This window comes from Strongylocentrotus purpuratus, unplaced genomic scaffold (genome assembly GCF_000002235.5).
Source record: "Strongylocentrotus purpuratus isolate Spur 01 unplaced genomic scaffold, Spur_5.0 spur5_contig_859, whole genome shotgun sequence".
In the NCBI taxonomy this organism is placed as follows: domain Eukaryota; kingdom Metazoa; phylum Echinodermata; class Echinoidea; order Camarodonta; family Strongylocentrotidae; genus Strongylocentrotus; species Strongylocentrotus purpuratus.
The window spans coordinates 29586-51604 of NW_022145567.1; the positions used below are offsets into that span (position 1 = coordinate 29586).

Consider the following 22019-nt stretch of genomic DNA (forward strand, 5'->3'; position numbering starts at 1 on the left):
TTCAAGGGCAACAGAGGAGGTTAGAATCCGGTACAGCAGAAATTTAAAAGAAATCAATACGCGAATACCAGCACGCATGTCCACTCGACTGGTATCTGAAAGGGATTTACTTGTTTGAAGTGAAAAGAAGATAACATCGAAGGTCAGCCGCGTCTATGAACGTGGGCAAGGTCAAATTTTAAAAGCATAATAGACGTAGATAATTCAAATTGTACAAAAATGGTTTATCAGTATAGAATTTCACGATTAAATACACAAAAAACTTATCATTGATATAATGGTGGTCGCTCTCTTGAACTACAACATGTACAGCTATTATATAGGTTTTCCCGCCCAACTTCGTAAACTCAGCATCCGAATTAACGTTACGTTCAATCAAGTTCGTGCGAAATTGAATGACTATGTAGATCAACATTCAAAAAGCTAATTGCGTCATTCAATTTGATTTAGTAGCATGCGATTTCATACTCTTGTCACGGAGACGTGCAAAATGAGCATTCAATTTAGAAAAGCGTGCAAAGAGCATTCAAATTCGCGCCGGACAAACGGTGGTATGTCTTCGTGCATTTAATTTCGTGATTATGCATACATTTGTGACATTAGTGCATTGCTTTTCATTTGATGTTAATTTGTCACTTAATATACTTCTGTTTGAATAATTTTATGCAAAGTTTACTTGGAGAAATGACATGCGTATTCGTTATGTCATTACACAGGTAACTGTCCCCAGAGAAGGTGCACATTTTTTTTACTTCTCTTCTAAGCACAAGATCTTGGACAGATGTAGAGTTCAGGTTTAATAGACATGGACGTGATGTAAAACAAAATACAATGATGAATAAAGAAAAAGATGTTAAATGAAAAGAAAGAAAAATCACCTACTCAATCAAGATTGATAAAAAAAAAAACGTTTACAAAATAACCCCTAAGGCATTTATAATGAAACATATGAAGATATGAATAAAGTGATGTTTCGACAAAAATAAAGAATGTCGAAAGAATGCAATTTAAATATATCAGACAAATTAGAAGATTTTATAATGTGAAATCATGTTAGAAAAGATCATAGAGAAAAAGAATAAATAAATGAACATGAAATACTGAATATCCGAATAAACATCGAGGCTCATACTATGATTATGAGGTCTAGTTTTAATTTGAATGACCTGATTACGAAAGAGGTTGCCCATAGACGAAAATGAAACCGCAATTAACCAAAGAATTCACCTCCCATTCAACATTGGCGAAATTGAATGACCCTTACGCATTTCCAAATTGATTGAACCAAGCTTAAATTTGAATGTGCATGTTTAGAAAATTCGGTGACTCAAAACGAAATTGAATGCAACAAGTTTAAAAATGAAACAGGGGAGCAACGAGTGGAGAAAATTTGCTCGAACATCAATGCACGTTAATGAAAAAGGTTGCTGCCTTTACGAAATTGGCCGGGAAAACCTATATTAGCTTAAAATAAATATTAGGTATTTATGAAAAAAACGATTTATATAAATGATAATAATAATAATAATAATGGGTGCTTGTATAGTGCTCATGTCAGTCAGATTTGACCCTCCTGGCGCTCTCGAGTATTACCCTGACTTTAGCACGGCTGCCATACGGCTGCCAAATGATTATTGCTATACTTTTATTTGGTAGAACAAGATGTTTTTCAAAATTCTTATTCTGTTTGGCAAATATTTGCAGCACCGGCCCAGCAAGATTTAAATTGCATGTATTATGTTTATCAATCCATCAACTCAGTGGCTTTTTTCTTTTGTTAAACCCCACATATTACTATTATCATTCAAAATCATGATATATTGGTATACAGTTGTTTAATGGATCCTATTGAAGATTAGCCACTTATAAAACAAGAAATAAACGACAACGACAACTACTTCTACTATATACTACTCCTTCTACTAATATTAAATATTATCAATCACACCAATAATGATGATAATAGTACTATTAACACTAGTACTACTACTAGTACTAAAACAACTCTCTCTCTCTCTCTCTCTCTAAGTGCCATATCGTTTGACTTTTGCGATCATGCTGTTCCACAACCCTCGGCTCCTAGCCTTCTGTATTAGTACCACTCCCAGTTCTTTCACTCCTCTCTCTTCCAACAATTTTTGCAGACTGTCTATTCAAAGTATCCTCCTTCTTCCCCTACTCCTTCTACCAACAATTTTCCCTGTCAAAGCAATATTCTCTAAGCCTTCTTTACGTGTAATGTGACCCATGAACTTCAACTGCCTAATCAACATCATTTTCCTTTGCACTCCAGCTCGTGTAAGAACTTTCTCATCACTAACTTTGTCAGTCCAGGGGATTTTCATCATTCTTCTTAAAAACCACATTTCGCAACTTTCCAAACGCTTTTTAGTATCAGATGCTAATGTCCATGTTTCACTACCATACATAAGTACTGGGTAGATGTAACAATTCAATACTCTTATTCTGTTCCTCATACTCATTGTTCGATTTGTCAGAATTTTGCCCAACTTTGAAAATGCGGATTTAGCGAGAGCTTTCCTTCTCTTGATCTCTGTCTCACATCTGTCATCCTCGGTGATCATGCTGCCGAAGTAGTTAAATGAGGAGACTCGTTTAATAATCTGTTCTTTCAGTTTCAAGTTACATTTTGGACTGCTCTTCTTGTATACCACCAGGCACTTTGTCTTGGTATACGAATATTATTATTACTACTACTACAACTACTACTACTACTTCTACTACTACTACTACTACTACTACTACTACTACTACTACTACTACTAATACTACTATTAGTTTTACCGCTGCAACTAAGACCATTTATGACCACTGAGCATGATATATCAGAAGTCAACATTTTACCCAGCGGTGTATGAGTATTACCATTAAACAACTGCTATTTTCATAGAAAGGCGCTGCTTATTTTGCAAGCTAATAAATTTGGCAATCTTCCACAATTCCTACAGATAGAGCAGAACCTAAATATGGTAGCTGCTGGCTGTTTCGAATAGCGACTCGAGTACAGAGCCGAGTGTAGTCTTGTATTGCAGACACTGTTACTCACGACGGCTGACAAGGGTTTGTGCCTGAAAAACAAGGCTCGGTTCTACTCTACTCTTAACCTTGACCTTCACCCATTATTATATTCTTATATTATTTATATTCTTGTATAAATTATGGTCAGCACACTCACGGAAACGAATGGAAGTGTATAATGAAACTATAATCAATCATAACATTACACATGCCAATGTCACGTGGTATCCAATACTTATACAAGTAGTTTTAATATATATTACCATAGTAATGACTGATGCATTATCTTCAACATCGTGAGAGTTAAACAATGAATAAATAAAGATCTCAGTTACGCCTTCGTCCACATGATCATTATGTGCTTAAAATGTACAGATCGGCATAATACATTTACGAACACGATTTATGAAATACGGACCTTCGAACAAATGTTATGCCTTTATAGTCGGACGTTAATAACTTGTTTTGAAGAAAGTTAAATGATTGATAATAAGTGTACAATTTTGTTCACGTCACGTCGATGGATGAGGACTATTGCACTACCCTACTTGCACCAACAGATGGGGCTGATGGATTAAAATGAATCGAGGGTCGGGTGACATCCAAATATAAGTTGCTTCCTGTTGATGTGCAGGGCTGCATACAACTCATTTTTGTTATTAAAACATCTAAATATTGTTCATAGATTTGTAAATAGTTTAAAAAATAATTTTATCCGACACGCTAAGGTCCACCCTAAGAAAATGTTCCAGATCTCATTCATCTTGTGACATCATCTGGCAATCACTAGTGAGCTAACAAGAGACAGTGATATAGCTTTACCAGAGCTGACCACCTATTTACAATAGACCATACAACACCAACATAGGAGTTGCTATGTCAGACGTGCTGTAGAATCACCAGGAAAAAAAGGTAATGCGAAGGTATTGTATGGAAAGAAGCAATTATTGTGTGAGCATGTGCTGTGCTGAAAAAAATTCATCGAAAAATTCAGAAAAATTATCCTACCACTAAAACTAAAGTCCTTCAATTCGTTAATGTACGAACACTAGTAAAACTCGTTGTTTCAATTTAGACGACAAAGGTTCGCATTTTTTCCGTGGACCAGAAAAAGCTGACAAGTTTGTTTGCAATCCGCTCTAATATTTTTAACTTAATTAGGGACGCTGTTAGCAGAATTTCGGCCCTCTACGATGATCCAGACTCGGAACGACATTGCTTCTGTGATGATGTCATCCTTTTGATAAAACAAACAAACAAGATTATAACGAGCCACTCAGGTGCGGAATGTTAACAGCTCACCGATCAAGCAATCACGAGGGTTTAAAGAACACGACATCACCGTCGATATCATTAACATGGTATTCACTGGAAGGACTAAATTGTTCATTATCGGCAAAATGAAACAAACAATGGCAACAATTTATGTTTGTGCTTATTGTTTGACAATCCCTTTAACTGAGAACACTACGAAACCGTAATTGCAGGGCTAGAGTGGGTTTTTCTGAAAATAATCTATAATATCAGGGGGTAATTATCATGAACATTCATCGCCTCTTTAATAAATTGAGGCCATCATTCAATTGAAGTATTTGGTAATTGTAGTAAAGCTACAATAATGACCTACAATAATACACGTACTTTAAAATTTAAAATAAAACACTTTAATTGAACATTTTTAATGAAGTGACATTTTCTTTTTAAGGTGAGAACTTCAGCCCGAAATACAATTTCAAAATCATTGTATAAACAGTAAGCGCAGAGAAGGCCTCGATAGTTGATATGCGCTATAAAAATAATCTGTATTTTTGTTCTTATCATTTCGTGTTTTGTACACTACATGTATAATTCGTAGCCTATGCTGGAGTGGAAACAATAAAATATCATCTTTCTAATGATAATGACATACACAACCAAACAGAGATCTCTCACATACTGTATAATTAATGAGAAGTAGCTTGTGCACGAGATGATTGGAGCCGACAGGTGTTGTCTTGAGAATGATTAAAGTGATATTGAATTGAATTTCGGACCGATACTCTATTTTCTTCTAGTCAGGTAAACACCATGTGAGTAGGATAGTAGGTATACCTAAGGGCAGACAGTAATCGAAAACGCTTGTGGAGTTCAATCCATGTTTCTTGTGTATTCCATCTTGCGTTGTGAATAATATATTTTCTTCTTCATGTATAAACAGATATATATTTTTTTTAAATATAGGGTGGGCAAACAACGGACTAGAATACTGCAAATAAAGCAGGGGTAACTTCACAGGTACCCGTCTACACACGAACTCAAGAAATTAATAAATCACACATAAATCTAAGCTTTACTTCGAGGTATTTTTTTTCATTTCTCTTTCTCTCTCTCTCTCACTCTGTTTTTTTTTATATACAAATTATATGATAACAAATAACTCGGAATCTTGGCAAAGCACCAAGTATTCTGCCGTCGACTCTACGAAGCTATATTTTCCAATGAAAGAACTTGATAATACCCCCTTTTGGATCATCCTCCATTCATCAGCATCAATATCCGTGAACAATCTCGACACATTTCGCAACCACCACGAAATAGTATTTGAATAGCGCCACCACTACACGTGCATCGAAGGAGTTAGCTGACGGTATATATGCCACTCTATGTAATGCCAATTTCAATTGCGTTTGGCCTACTGTTCTTCGTCATTATAATCATCGTCTTAATGCAAAAGTTGCAAGTTTGCCGATGTATTGGGACTCACGAATCTAGTGTTCCACCGACTTCTCCGAAAGTAATTCGTTTTTCATGTTAAGAGGTCTCCTTCACGTGACGTACAAGAAAATACTTTTTGTGAAATTCCTGATTCTAAATTACGCCCTTCAATTTCAAGCAATTATTGGAAGCTTAAGAAACACATTTCGCTCAGAGGACAGCATTTATCTTTTGATAGCGCCATAGTTTGCTGTGTTCAAATGCTACTTATCAATGAATCAATAAATCATTAAATCAAATCAAACAAGCTGTTTGTTTAACTAATATTCATTAATAAATTGATACTACATGTACTAGTACTCTACATGTAATCTACGATTTGCAAAGACCGAGACCTAGTTTTTGCGAAGTAACTCATTTAGATGAAATGAGAAATACCAGTGACTACCATCATGAAAGCAAAGAGGAATTGTTATCCATGCTTAGCCTATATGAATTTATTGCTATATGGCGCCAAAAAAATCCTGTATCTAAGAAACATACTTGGAGAAGAAAAGATTTAAAGAGCCAGAGTAGGTTGGATTATTAACGCAAGAGAGTGTCAGGATGTTGTATCATGTTATTATTCCTTCCCTCTATACATACCACTCAGTGATTACTCTATTGGAATTTAAAAAATAAAAAAACAAGATGATGGATATTCGGAAGTTCGATGCTTCTCTATGTTCAAGTATTGTGAATCCTTTAAAAGAATGTGATTGGTTTGGAGAAATAAATGCGCTTCATTTGACCCCGGGTTTTCATGGGAAGTTCAAAATACGACGAATGACACGAGCAAGAAGTACGAAGAAAACGAAAAGGAAAAAAAGAAGGGAAAGAATGAAAAAAACGAGAGATGATGCACAAATATATAAGATCAGTAGGAAAATGAAACTGCAGCAAATTCCTATTCATTCTTTCACATATGCCCTGAAGGGTGAGAAATCAATCAGTCGCTCTTAATATTTTCGCTCTAAAAATTTTGGACAAAGAGTTATGGAAATTAACCTGCCAGAGTGACGTCTACACATTCCTTCCTTTATACTAAAGTCTGTTCTACCCGAAAGCTTAGAATTCCATTCTTTAGTTAGCAAAACGATTCTCCCTGGGTTATTTTAACAGCTTCCTGGTTAGTTGTAGCTGGTAAGGTTCTGAGTAAGGTTTTAGGAAAGACCATTAATAAGCTGGGAACTTTAGAAGAGGACGCTCTTTCCACTTATATTATTTTGTATACGTCTGTCTGTCTGTCTGTCTCTCTCTCTCTCTGACAGACACACACAAACAGACAATCAAACACTGGTTCTCTCTTCTTCTCTTTGTTTCTCCGTCTATCCCTCTTTATCTTCCCTCTCTGTCCCTCTCTCTCTCTCTCTTCCTATCTCCTCCTCCAATTCCTCTCTCCGTATATAAAAGACCCACTCTTGCTTGAATATCACAGCAAAACCAACTGTCACACACATGTAAAGGTGTAGGGGACTACACACATGAAATTCAGTCCAGCTTTTTAAACTCATAGGGCATTTTTACGATGATATACACTGTATATATTTTCAAATAGGAGTAAATGACATATATATTATTTGTTTTTTTTACCAGACTAAATCACTCTTTAATTGTAGGAAAGTACTAGTCATTATGCATGAAAATCATATTCAATAGGGATGAAAGTCCTACTCAATACATAAGAGGGTAAGAAAAAAACCTGAGAACAATTTATTTTCATTTAGGTATTTATTAGCAAAGCGAGCAAATTCGATCATTCCTTTTGATCTGCCACATCCATTATTCAATGAAAAAAAGGGTAGTTACAGAACAGATTAAAGAACAAAAAGCCTTCACATCTCATGGAATCCATATATGCAGTCCATCTTGCATATTATTATAATTAATACGTTATTATAACCCGCTGAAACACATAGAGGTTTGAAGTTTGAAGTTTATTTATTCCACATTTTACATTAAAAAACAGTTTAGATTCTTTCTTTTTCTATATAATATACAGGCGTTTATTATAAGAGTATATTTCACACAAGAACAAACAATTAAAGATTTCAAATCAAGTATAATGTACAGAAAATAAGTACGACATTTAAAAATATGTAGATATGACAGGCAAGGTCAAAACAATTTAAAATGTGGGGAGCCTAAATAAAAAGCATAGCTTGTATGTGAATAGGCTCCCGTACTGAGTAACACAATATAGTAGGTCTGAATTTAAAAGATATGAAAGGAGGCGAAAACAGAGTAGTATAGCATAGATAACTGCATAATATGCATACCATACTCAACAATACACTAGATATCAAATTTCAGTTTATAAAAACTCAACAGTAGGCAAAATATTGTAAACTATGTATTATAAATTGTAAATAATTCATTAACGATATACATGTATCAATAAACAATATACAGCATTAGCTATTACCACTAAATACTATCAATACTCCTTCCAAATTTCATGTCGTATGATCAACAATATGTGAAGAAAATTTCTATTACTATTACCATTCCAGTATAATGCAAAGTAAAACTCATAAACCTCTACGAAGACGCTATTAAACAGACTGTATTGGATATAACTACATGTATTCGTTGAGTTGGTATCTGTGTCGCTTGTCCTGTCTTTCTTGTTTTATATTTACACTTCTGATATGTTTGCCCTTTAAATATGGATTACATTCAACTACAATAAAACACAACACTGTCAAAAAAGATATTACTTCATGCATGGCTACATAATTATGCCGTTTTCATAGTTTGAAAACGTTCTTTATTCTAGAGAAAAGAGAGAAAGCGAATTTGTTCAAGCTTTTAAAAACGAAGTGCAAAAAAAACTATTGAAATTCAGGAGAGTATAGCATTGTTTATAGTGCATAATAACTAGCTTATGGATTTTGGTTGTTGTTGTTGTTGATTTTGTTGTATTGAAGCGACATTAATCACTATTAAAAGTAATATAACCCACTGAGGTGTATGGAAGCATATTGATCATATATGAACCTAAAAAAAAGTGTTTTGTACATTATATACATCTATGTGATTTATTCAGTGTAACAAAAAACATTCATGTTTGAATAGAAGAACATTGGAAGACAAAGTAAACTATATTGCAAAGTGATAATATTATTTACAAAGGAAGATAATTTTACAAATTTATTTCGTTTGCTAAATTATTAAATACATTAGGAAATTACTTCTTTTATACATACATGTATCATTGTTACCTTCGTCGGATATCTGTAAATTATATATAGGCAACATATATTGTATAGCCATAAATCAGAATATGTACATACATAATTGTGTTCATTAATCAATTATTGCTTTTATTTTGTCTCTCCTCGCCATGGCTGATATTTTGGCGTATAACAGTTTTTCGGTTATTCTTTAATAGGATAATTAGACCCTTTGTTACCAACATACTTTTGTAATATGAGCAAGTACGTCGGTATGAACGTCAAAGATAACTTCAAATCTAAGCATATAATCCACCACTGAATACAAAGAGGTTGGCCTTTTATTATCATGATCATAATATTGAGTAAAGTAATATATATATATATACATGTATACAACATTAATCATTTTGTTACTACGATTTCAAACTTTCGTAATTCATTATTCGAAATACGCAAAGAGGTTCTGTTGTTATACATGACAGTCCTTGTAAATCAATTTACTATGATTTTCATGATTTTATTGTAAACGATGTATTACAAATTGTAAATAATTAATTAACGTAATACATGTATCAATGAACAATACACAGCATTAGCTATTACCACTGAATACTATCAATACTCCTCCAAGTTTTATATCGTATATAAGTAACAAAATGTGAAGAAAATCTCCATTACTATTACCATACTATTATCATGCAAAGTATAACCCATAAACCTCTACAAACAGAGTATATTGGATATAAATACATGTATGCGTTGAGTTGGTATCTGTTTCGCTTGTCCTGTCTTTCTTGTTTTATATTTACACTGATTATTTATGCCCTTTAAATATGGATTTCATTCTACTACAAGAAACCACAACACTGTCAAACAATATATATTCCTGCTTGGGTACATAATTATGTCATTGTCCTGGTTTAAACAAGTTCTTTATTCCAGAGAAAAGCAAGAAAGCAAACATTTTCAAGCTTTTAAAGACAAAGTGCACACAACTATTGAAATTCATGAGAGGATAGCATGGCTAGTGCATAACAAGCAGCTTAAGTTTTGCTCGCTGTTGGTGTTTGAAGCGATTTTTAACATATATTAATTGTAACATAACCCACTGAGATACATGGAAGCACACTGATCATATGAGAAAGTAGAGAAAGGTTATATAGTCATTCTCAACATCTATTATAAGTATTCAGTGTTCTTTTTAAATTGACGTTTGTATAGAGGACCACTGAAACACTGAGTAAACGTACATATATTGTATAGTGATAAAGTTATTTACAAAGGAAGATAGATTCCAAAATTATCAAATACATTAGGAATTTACTTCTTTGATACATGTTTGTACCATTGCTACATTCATTGTATTCCTGTAAATTATATGTAGGTACATATATTGTATAGCCATAAATCAGGATATGTATATACATAAATGTGTAACATATTCAACTATTGTTTTAAGTGTTTGACTCCTCTTCATGGCTTGTCTTTTGATGTTGTTTTCGCATCATTATTTCACTAGCATAGATATAAAGAGCGAAATAAAAGGTCTTTAAAAGTTTATTTATATTCTTAAATAGCAAAAATAAACCATTTGTGACCACCATCCTGTTGTAATATGAGCAAATAGGTCGGTATGAATGTCAACTATAATTTGATAAGGTGCACAATCTAAGCGTTTACTCTAACTCCAACACAAAAGAGGTTGGTCTTTTGTTATCATGATTATGATATTGAGTAGAATAATGAGTGATATACATATGCACATGCTATTGGAATGATCTACCCCTTTCTGTAAGGGAGAAAGCATCAGTGTCTTGCTTTCGTAGAACTCTTATATCACAAATGTTAATAGAATAGTTGTTTATAACTTAGAACCAAGGCTCTTGCCTTTTTGTAAATGTTTTGTTATATAATTCTTCATCTTTTATTTAGTGTAAAATACCAAAGCTTTGTAAATAAGCACAGAACACATTTACCCTAGATGTAGAATAGTTTGTAGCTTAGGTATGAATTCAATAGTTATTCATATTTATTCATTACATTCTCATTTATTGCTGTGATACTTTTTGTGTGTTAGTGGTACTAGACACGATTAGCATTAAATGCTATTTTCTGGTCCCATTTATCCTTTCAATGTTAATTAATCATTCACATTTGATTGTTATATATTGATGTACTTTTTGTTTTGGATAATAAACTTCAAACTCAAACTCATATACAACAGTGATAATTTCGTTAATAAGACTTGAAACTTTCGATATTTGTAGATCAAAATACGCATAGATGTTCTGTTATTGTACACAACGATTTTTTTAAAAATAGGAATTTACTATGACATTCGTAGATTACTGCACAATATGCATATTATACTCCTCTGTACGAATACAGAATATATGCTGCAAAGCATTCAAAATATGGGCAACAATATTCCTTATATACAATTCATTGTCAATTCATGTGAATAGATAATAAACAATATATTAATGAATAGAATACATCATTGACGACTACCACTGATTACCATTAATATTGTCAGCAATAATTTGATAAGGTGCACAATCTAAACGTTTACTCTAACCCCAATACAAAAGAGGTTGGTCTTTTATTATCATGATTATGATATTGAGTAAAATAATTAGTGATATACATATACAACAGTGATAATTTCGTTAATAAGACTTGAAACTTTCGATATTTGTAGATCAAAATACGCATAGATGTTCTGTTATTGTACACGATTTTTTTAAAGGAATTTACTATGACATTCGTAGATTACTGTACCATATGCATACTATACTCTTCTGTACAATTACAGAACATATGCTGCAAAGCATACAAAATATTGGCAACAATATTCCTTATATACAATTCATTATCAATTCATGTGAACAATTAATATACAATATCTTAATGAATAAACTACATCATTAACGAATACCACAGATTACCATTATAATCCTTCCACATTTCATATCATATGATTAACAATACGGAGATAAGTTCTTTATTACTATTACCATTTCCTCATCATGCAAAGTGAGACAAATAAACCTCTACAAAGACGCTATTAAACAGACTGCATTGGATATAACTGCATGCATGCGTTGTGTTGTTATCTGTTTCTCTTGTCCTTTCTTTCTTGTTTTATATTTACACTTCTAATATGTGAACCCTTGTAATATGGATTTCATTCTACTACAACAAAGCACAACACTGTAAAACAATATATATTCCTGTATGGGTACATAATGATGGCATTGTCATGGTTTTATAAAAAAGTTCTTTATTCCAGAGAAAAGCGAGAAAGCAAACACTTTCAAGTTTTTAAAAAACAAAGTGCAAAAAAACTATTGAAATTCATGAGAGTATAACCTTGTTAGTGCATAATAACCAGCTGATGAATTGTGGTTGTTGTTGTTTTGAAACGACGTTAACATATATTAATATTAACATAACGCACTGAGAGGCATGGAAGCATACTGATCATATATAAAACTAAAAGAAATTTTATGTACATTCTATACATCTATTTTATCTATTCATTGTTTACAAAAATTACTATTCACAAATGAATAGAAGAACACTGAAACACTAAGTAAAATTATACGTTATATAGTATAGTGATAACATTATTTACAAAGAAAGATAATTTTATAATTTCTCTCGTTTGCAAGATTTCAAATACATTAGGAATTTACTTCTTCTATACATACATTGGATATCTGTAAATTATATATAGGTATCTTATATTGTATAGCCATAAATCAGAATATGTACATACATAATTGTGTTAATTATTCAATTATTGTTTTTAGTTTGTCTCTCCTCATCATGTGTGGTATTTTTGTGTATATCAGTTTTTTAATAGGAAATTAGTCCCTTTGTTACCAACATACTTTCGTTATGTGGGTACGTCTGTCGGTATGAACGTCAAAGATAACTTCAAAATGTGCACAATATATGCACTTACTCTATCACAAAATACCAAGAAGTTTGCGTTTTATTATCATGATTGAAATATTGAGTAAAATAATAAGTTATATACATATACAACATTAATCATTTCGTTACTACGACTTCGAACTTTCGTAACTCATTACTCAAAATACGCAGAGAGGTTCGGTTATTATACATTGCAATCTTTGCCAATCAATTGACTACGATTTTCATGGATAACTGTACAATATGCATACTATACTCAACAATACAATATATATATAATTTCAATTTATAACATACGCTCCAATGGTAGACAAAATATTAAAAACGATGTCCTTATAAATCGTAAATATTTCATAAACAATAAAAATGACCTGTATCGACAAATAATATACAGCATGAGCTATTAACACTGATAATTTCTAATATTTCTTACAAATTTCATATTTCCAATACACCTATACAAAGACGCTATTAAACAGGCTGCGTTGTATAAACTCTCATGTATGCGTTTATTTGTTAACTATTTAATTATTGGTTTGAGTGCTTCTCACCTCTTCATGGCTGGGGTAATGGCTTATTTTCTACATCGTCCTTTTACGAGCATTAACATAAACAGCAAAAGAAACGGATCTCTAAAAGTCTGTTTCTGTTATTCTCCAATAGCAACATTAGACCGTTTAATAGTTACAACAAGCATGCTTTAATGAAGATTCCAAAATGTGTTATACATAAATTAATTTTATTAAAAGACATTGTTTCATTAAATACAATTAAAAAAAATGTGCAATAAAAGGGCAATATGAGCAAGCACGTCGGTGTGAATGTGAAAGATAACTTTAAAATGTGCACAATCAAAGCATTTAATTTTCCCCGAATACAAAAGAGGTTGGCCATTTTAATAACTTGCATGTATTTACAATTTGATAAGGTCACTCATTTACAAGATAAAGAACGCAGTCCATAGGACATTCTTAGCCTTACAAAAAATCAATGAATTGAGGATAACTATAAAGTATTAAAAGTGCATGATTTTTCTTATGTATGATAAAATGCAAATCAAATACTGTAAGTTCACAATGAGTTTCATTATAAAGCCATGGCATTTAAACTGCGACTGACATATAAATTTGAAATTGGAGCACTTAAATTCCAGATAGATGACACAACAAGTATTCAAAAGATGATAGCAGGATCAAAGTTTTGGCACGTTATGTATGCTAAGCCGTATAGACTGTACATATAGTACACGATAAACAGGATAGGGAACACAACACCTGGGTTCGTTACCGTATACTAGATAACCGATTCAAAATAAAGATATTCATGTAATGCAATCCAGAGAATAACATAACTGAGTAACATATTCGGGTCAGCTCTAAGCCTTATGTGGCAAGGAGAATGTAAAAGAAGGAGAATGTAAAAGAAGGAGGATTTCAATCTGCCTTTGACAGACTCACATTAATCACATTATATATATATTTTTTTTTACAAAGATAATATAAAGAGACTTGCTACTTGTACGTGATTAAAGTGTTCCTCTTTTCGTTTTATAACTTATTCAAACTATCGGAATCAAATATTCTTAGATTATGAAATTAACATGTGATATACCCTACGCATAACTCAATGCAGTAAGTTGCTGATATTTCATCATATTCTGCAATGAAGCACAGTTTCTCTATCGTGCGTGGCATGTGTTGGAAATGGCCTTCCATAACATGATACACGCATAAATATTATACCAGCCGTTCTGTAGTACGTGTATATCAATGTAAACTACATTGTGAGGTGTATTCATAGATACATGTAAAATATATTTGGAAGTTAAAGGTAAAGACCAGTTATGGTCATGCGATTGCATTGTGAAAGAAACGTTTAGGAATCGATCAGAAAAGGTTGATCATCTAGCATCTAGCATCTGCAAGGTTCTGGAATCATCAAAATGATAAGAAATTTGGCCCATTCTTCGTAAAGTTACAAGCACTATACACAGAAATATGTATATGGGACTACCCTATATCTCTCACAGACCATGAGAGAAACAAATTTACCAAATATATGAATTAGTAGGCGGTTTCCCGGCAAATTTGTTATCATCATGTATTAGTCAAAACATATTCTTTCACATGATAGGTAATGAGAGCTTCCATTTCATTTTTTGAAATTGGGGCGTTTCCAATACTGGTCTTTACCTTTAATTGATCAAGCAAAAATTATTTTTCATTCTACATGGTTTGCAATAGCGATGATGAAGAAACTAACATTAGCATGAATAACATATTGCCAATATAGTAAACAAGAGAACAAACACTCTATTCACAAAATACTAATAAATGAAAATCGAATATAAACGAAAATATATATTTCTTCATGTATTTGTTAGTATTATCATATATTTAAACAAAAAAGTTATGTAAAGAGTGTGAATATTTTGTCTTAATATATTGTAAAAACGTAGAGGAGGTATACGAACGGGTACGTGAGGTGCCACAGAGAAGGAAGCATGAATTGTCTACAAGCCCCAGAATCTAAATGGGATTCTGTTTGGGGTGTTAGAGTGGTACCCGATGTAGGTACCGTATTAACAGTCTGTCTCGTAGTTTCTTTGCTACGTGGCCACACAAAGTCATTACACGTTGTTTCACTTACATTTAAAGATACATCATGTGAGCAACAAGAGAAATGAGAAATATGGGGTAGCCAAAATATACGTCTGATAACTTGGCCATTATTTGTAACATTACCCCTGAAGTCAATCATCTGATCATTCTGGTAACATGATAGTGTGGGTTTTATACTTCCAATGGTGGCTCGGCAGTGTACTTCATAAGGGTAGTCAACATTTTCACTAAAAGTGATGAAGCAATTTGCAGATCCGGGGGGAACTTGAACAATAATCTCCTTCTTCATAGTTCCATGCCGAACGTCCTCAAAACTCTGCCACACTGTCGTTAATACGTACCCGTCCTCATCTAGAGTATCAACGTCTTCTATCATCAGATTCACACAAGTAGAGGTGTCTAAATCTGTGACTGAGGTGGTAAATCTTGGTAACTGGGATGGGTTTTTGAAGCCCGCGATATCATTTTGTCCATTAAAGCAGAAAGGACGAGGCTCGGATTGAAATCCAAGTGTGTAATATGTCAAAATCTGGGATGTGTTACTGGGTAACAATGGGAGATAGAATGGGACCACACCAGGTTTACCTGCTTGTAGCGTGACTCGTTCGATGCTATCGCTGCCTGCTACAAGAACCGGACTTCCAGCAAGAATGATGGTTAAAGCGATGATCATCTGCAGGAAAGTTCGTACAAGGGCCAGGATTGAAGGACAGCGGTCAACCGATTGGTGACGTTTGGTCTAGATCAAAACGGTATGAATTTGAAAGAACGTTGTGAATTTGACAAAAGTCACAGAATATCTTAATCAACAAGCATCCGATTTGAACAATACAACATTGGGGGGGGGGGGGGACACCATTCAATGCTGGCATTCAATGTTCCACAAGGAATCGAGTGACATTTCTCAATATATGCAAAAGATTAAATTATATCGATTCCTAACCCCCTGAAAGTAAATAGCAAATATAACGAGGCAGTCAAACCTAAATTGATAATGAACGCCTTCCTGTACAAATCGTACAGGTTACTCACTTTATTTAATTCACCATTAAAACTACTGATATTCGGTACTGTTCTCATTTACGTTTTGTTTTGCACAGATGCAGAATGATAATCCATTTTTATCTTAAGCTTGTTATTATATTTCATAACCTCCACAGCAATTCGTTGATAAATAATATTTGGGAACAATAATTCTCTCTTACCCCAATATTCCAAACTGGGTTTGAGGAGGTTCCTTGGGTGGAGACAGGGTTCCCGTCATGCAACCCCTGGTGAACGACAGCTGGTGGGTGTGTAGGGAAACTGTTGAATGTAATTGTAGAAATTAGAGTTAGGTGGTGTAAAGAGAGACCAAAATAAGCTTATTAAAATGGGTCCCGAGTAGCATGATGGTATTTCTTGCCCATCAACAAAAATTCTCCGTAATATACAAATGTTTGTATAAATGTTTACAAATAGCCGTATATGTACATCGCATAAATCCCACATATGGCCAGGGAAAAACGCCTATATTTAAATATCTACTTGAAAAATAACCTGGGTACCGCATCAAGTCTTGCTTCACTGTTCTCTAGCTTCTTAAGGATCAAGTCCAGGAAGGTTAAATATCCAAAGTGCGTTAATCCTGCTTACAGGTGATGGCATACAGTTTACGTACATAATGTTTTTTCATAAACGATTATTCATATACATTATGAAGAATATCTCAAATAATTATAAATATCAATAAACATGAAGAAAACTGTTTTTTTACTGATGATGCAACTAATTGTGGACGAAATTTATGCGCTAAATACATCTTGTTCTATAAATAATAAGGTTTCAATATATATAAAAGAAACGGAAAGTGACTAGTACCTCTCAAACTTCACTGATGTTTCTTTGATTGGTAGATCATTTCCAGCATTCATCGGTGGAGGAGATTCCTGACGGAGAAATCGATTACATCAGAGAAAATGTCATATTAGAGTGGTGTGATATTATGTTAACTAAGAAGACAAAATGGCGACAATTAGTTTTGGTTAGCACGAATGTTCTAGGAGGAATTAGACAAAACAACGAGCATGGTAAAATGTAAAATACATGCATTGAATGAACGCGTTAATGTTTCTCACAACAGAAAGGACTGACCAATGTGTATAATAATAATGCATATAGTTTTTCATTTTCTATTTTTAGAATCTGATTTTTTTTTAAATATCTCAGGTGTGTTGGGAGCAAAATATATTACGTGATCTTTCCATAGATGAAATTAGAAATAGCTAAATGGTTGCTTCCAAACATACTTGTATTTGCTATTATTTTTTTAATCCACAGTTTCAATGAAATATATGCTTAGTTAAGAGAAAACTTAAATATTTAATAGTCACTCACTCTCATTTCCCTGTTTTCTTCAATTAGTGAGCGACATCTGGATTCCGGTTCTTCAGACGGGAGACCGTCATTCCCAATGGTTTGTAGAAAGGGTGGATTGAATCCGCTGTATTGCCATGTCTGAGGTCCACGCGGGGAAGAACCGTCTGCGCCATTTGTGGTCACGGGGCTCTTCATTGCTTCATTCTGATCTAGCATTGGATCTTGTTCCCCTTTTTCAGGATATTTCAGCTTAGCATGGATGAAAGGATTGTGTTCTTCTCTGCCACTTTCTTTATCATCATGGGTCCCAATGGGAATATTCTTCAAGGAGAGTTCGTCGTCTCCTCTCTTTGCATTATCAGCTTGATTGCAGTCATTCCTACCTTCTACATTGTCTACCTGAGATGCTAACTGCCCCGTGTGTGACGTCGTATCTGCATCCTTCATTGTCACAGTCACACTGCCTCTTCTGATTAGGTTCTGCTGGCCTCCAGAGCGTGGATCTCTTGTTTCTTCTTCATCCGGGTCACCTCTACATGCTGAGATGTCTTTTATTGCATTCAAACGGCCTGCGTTCACTGCTGCCTGAAGCGGTGTCAATTCATCTATGTCCTTTACGTTCATGTCTGCTCCATTCAATATAAGGTAGCGGAATATGTCTTGGTGTCCTTCTTGTGCAGCGGCATGGAGTGGTGTCCATCCATCATGATCTTGTTCATTGACATTAGCGTTGTGATGAAGGAGGACTTTTACGATATCCATGCTGCCATTATAACATGCTGCATGAAGAGGGGACTTGCCGCATTCATTTCTTTCGTTCACATCACATCCTTTTGAGACTAGGAATCTTACAACATCGATATGGTCATACTGTGTTGCGATGTAAAGCGGAGTTAATCCGTATAAATTGGTTACCTTTGTTCCTTTCGCCATGAGAAATGTAACAACTTCTAAATGACCATTTCTTACTGCAGCATGTAATGGTGTCCAACCTCTGCAATCAATCTTGTTGACATCAGAACCTTGCTGAATGAGATATTCCATGATTTCTATGTGGCCTCCAGAAGCTGCGCCATAGAGAGGAATCACCCCTTCGTCAACTTCCTCGTTCACACTAGCTCCATTGGATAGGAAGAATTTGACAATATCTAAATGACCAAAATACGCTGCAGCGTAGAGTGGGGTAATACCATTATATCTGTTTGGCTTCGCTCCTTCAGTCATAAGATATGTGACGGCTTCTAGATGGTCATAATGAACGGCAGCATTGGATGGAGTCCAACCAGTGTTATCCTTCTTGTTCACATCTGATCCTTGCTGAATCAGATATTCCATGACATTCATGTGGCCTCCAGAAGCTGCACCATGAAGAGGAATCCGGCCTGAATCATTTTCCTCCTTCACATCAGCCCCATTGTCTTTGAAGAATTTGACGATATCTAAATGTCCAGATTTTGCTGCGGCATAGAGTGGGGTCATACCAGCATATCTGTTCTGCATCGCTCCTTGAGTCATGAGATATTTGACAGCTTCTAGCTGACCACATTTAACAGCAGCATTGAATGGAGTCCAACCAGTTTTATTTTTTTTGTTCACATCAGATCCTTCCTGAATCAGAAATTCCATGACTTTCAAGTGGCCTCGAGCAGCTGCAGCATGGAGAGAAATCTGGCCTGAATCGTTGTCCTCCATAACATCAGCTCCTTTGTCTCTGAAGAATTTGACGATGTCTAAATGTCCAGATTTTGCTGCGACATCGAGTGGGGTCATACCTTCATATGTATTCTGCTGCGCTCCTCTATTCAGGAGATATTCGACAGCTTCTAGCTGACCACATTTAACAGCAGCATTGAATGCAGTCCAACCAGTGTTATCTTTCTTGTTCACATCAGATCCTTGCTGTATGAGATATTCCATGACATTAATGTGACCCCTGACAGCTGCACCATACAGAGGTATCTGGCCTGAACCATTTTCCTCCATAACATCAGCTCCTTTGTCTGCGAGGAATTTGACGATATCTAAATAGCCAAATTTTGCTGCGGCATAGAGTGGGGTCATACCATCAAATCTGCTCTGCTTCGCTTCTTCAGTCAGGAGGTATTTGACAGCTTCTTGATGACCATGTTTAACGGTAGCCTTGAACGGAGTCGAACCCTTGGCATCTGCCTTGTTCACATCAGATCCTTGCTGAATGAGATATTCCATGACTTCAATGTGGCCTTGAATAGCAGCACCATGGAGAGGAATCTTTCCTTTGTCATCTTCCTCGTTTACATCGACTCCTTTGAAAATGAATAGTTTGACGATGTCTAAATGACCAAATTGTGATGCGGAATAGAGTGGGGTCATACCATCATATCTGTTCTGCTTCGCTCCTTCAGTTAGGAGATATTTGACAGCTTCTAGATGACCATATTGAACGGCAGCATTGAACGGTGTCCAACCCTCAGCATCCATCTTGTTTACATCTGATCCTTGTTGAATGAGATATTTCATGACCTCGGTGTTACCGTTTCCAGATGCACCGTGGAGAGGAATCTTCCCTTTGTCATCTTGTGCGTTCACATCTGCGCCATTGGATATGAAGAATTTGACGACTTCTAGGTGGCCGAATTCTGCAGCGGCATACAGTGGGGTCATTTCGTCATATATGTTCTGCTTCGCTCCGTGAGTCATGAGGTATTTGGCGGCTTCTAGATGGCCATTTTGAACAGCAGCATTGAATGGTGTCCAACCCTCAGCATCCATCTTGTTTACATCTGATCCTTGTTGAATGAGATATTTCATGACCTCAGTGTTACCGTTCCAAGATGCACCGTGGAGAGGAATCTTCCCTTCGTCATCTTGCGCGTTCACATCTGCGCCATTGGATATGAAGAATTTGACGACTTCTAGGTGGCCAGATTCTGCAGCGGCATACAGTGGGGTCATTTCGTCATATATGTTCTGCTTCGCTCCGTGAATCATGAGGTATTTGACGGCTTCTAGATGGCCATTTTGAACTGCATCGCTAAATGGTGTACGCCCTGTGTTATCTTCCTTGTTCATATTAGCGCCTTCTGCAATGAGACTATCTATGATAGAAGTATAGCCTTTGGATGCTGCTGTATGAAGAGGCGTCCGACTCAAGTCACATTCCATACTCACATCCGCTCCTTGAGGGATGAGAAAGTCAACGATGTGTGTATGTCCTTCTTGAGCCGCTCCATGAAGAGGACGGAGTCCACCCTTACTTGGTTTATTTGGGTTTGCTCCCCGTGAAATGAGGTCATTAACAAATTCGAGATGACCTTCTAAAGCTGCCTTGTAGAGCGGTGTGTATCCTTCCGCATCCATCTGATATTTGTCAGGGTTGAATGGTAGCTCTAGTTTGGAAGCACTGACATTACTCAGGGATTCGTCATTCAGTGTAGTATACATTGCATTCCAATCATCATTGGCATCAGTCTCTAATATTACCATGGCTTCTTCTGGCTGCAGAGAAGATGTGCGTTCTTCCATTAGGACGCACTTGTCGGATGTGTCGGTATTCAAATTTACAAGAGCGCCCTGTGACAGCTCTGTTTTCTCGTCCTCAATATCTGCATCAGGTCGAAGTGATGTAGGAGTATTAGATAGTACTCTATCTTCTCCATCTGTATGCTCTCTCTGTGCTTCATTGTGTTTAGTATCTAAAGCACCGGATGTATGTTGTGATGGCATGTCTTGCAGAGATGTGATCAGTGGTATATCGGCTCCCTCGGCCCTATAACAAAAGGCATAATTATGGTGTTGTACTCGATGTGATTTTATGGAACTAGGCATTTCAAACTTTTGAAATCATATGCGTCATTTAAGTCATACTTGTTCGAATTCCATTCTAAAATAAAGAGACTGATATGGAAACAATCCATTGGAACCTAATTTTGTTTGTATTATGAACATGAAATTTAAAGCAAAAAAATTATAAAATAATATGCAATTGATATTGATAGGCATTAACATTTATGTCATTTGAGACTGACCACATATTCGGGGAAGGAGGGGGTGTCCATTTGTTTGAAATTTGGAACCTGATGAGATCATGGTTTAGGTCCCCAGCTATTCCTTTTCAAAGGAAATTGAAAGCAAATCAATGCATTTTGTCTATATCGATTCGTAAGAA

General features: G+C 35.1%; 1 protein-coding gene across 1 annotated transcript; it reads right to left on the bottom strand.

Annotated features, from left to right (window-relative positions):
• Positions 1–4192: 4192 nt before the first annotated feature.
• Positions 4193–21304, bottom strand: LOC105438804 (serine/threonine-protein phosphatase 6 regulatory ankyrin repeat subunit B-like). Its single transcript, XM_030998304.1, has 5 exons — positions 17891–21304; positions 17375–17442; positions 16720–16819; positions 16104–16253; positions 4193–4276 (listed from the first exon to the last, which is right to left on the bottom strand). The coding sequence occupies exons 1-5, from the start codon at positions 21293–21295 to the stop codon at positions 4193–4195; spliced, it is 3807 nt and encodes a 1268-aa protein (XP_030854164.1). The 5' UTR covers positions 21296–21304.
• Positions 21305–22019: the final 715 nt, after the last annotated feature.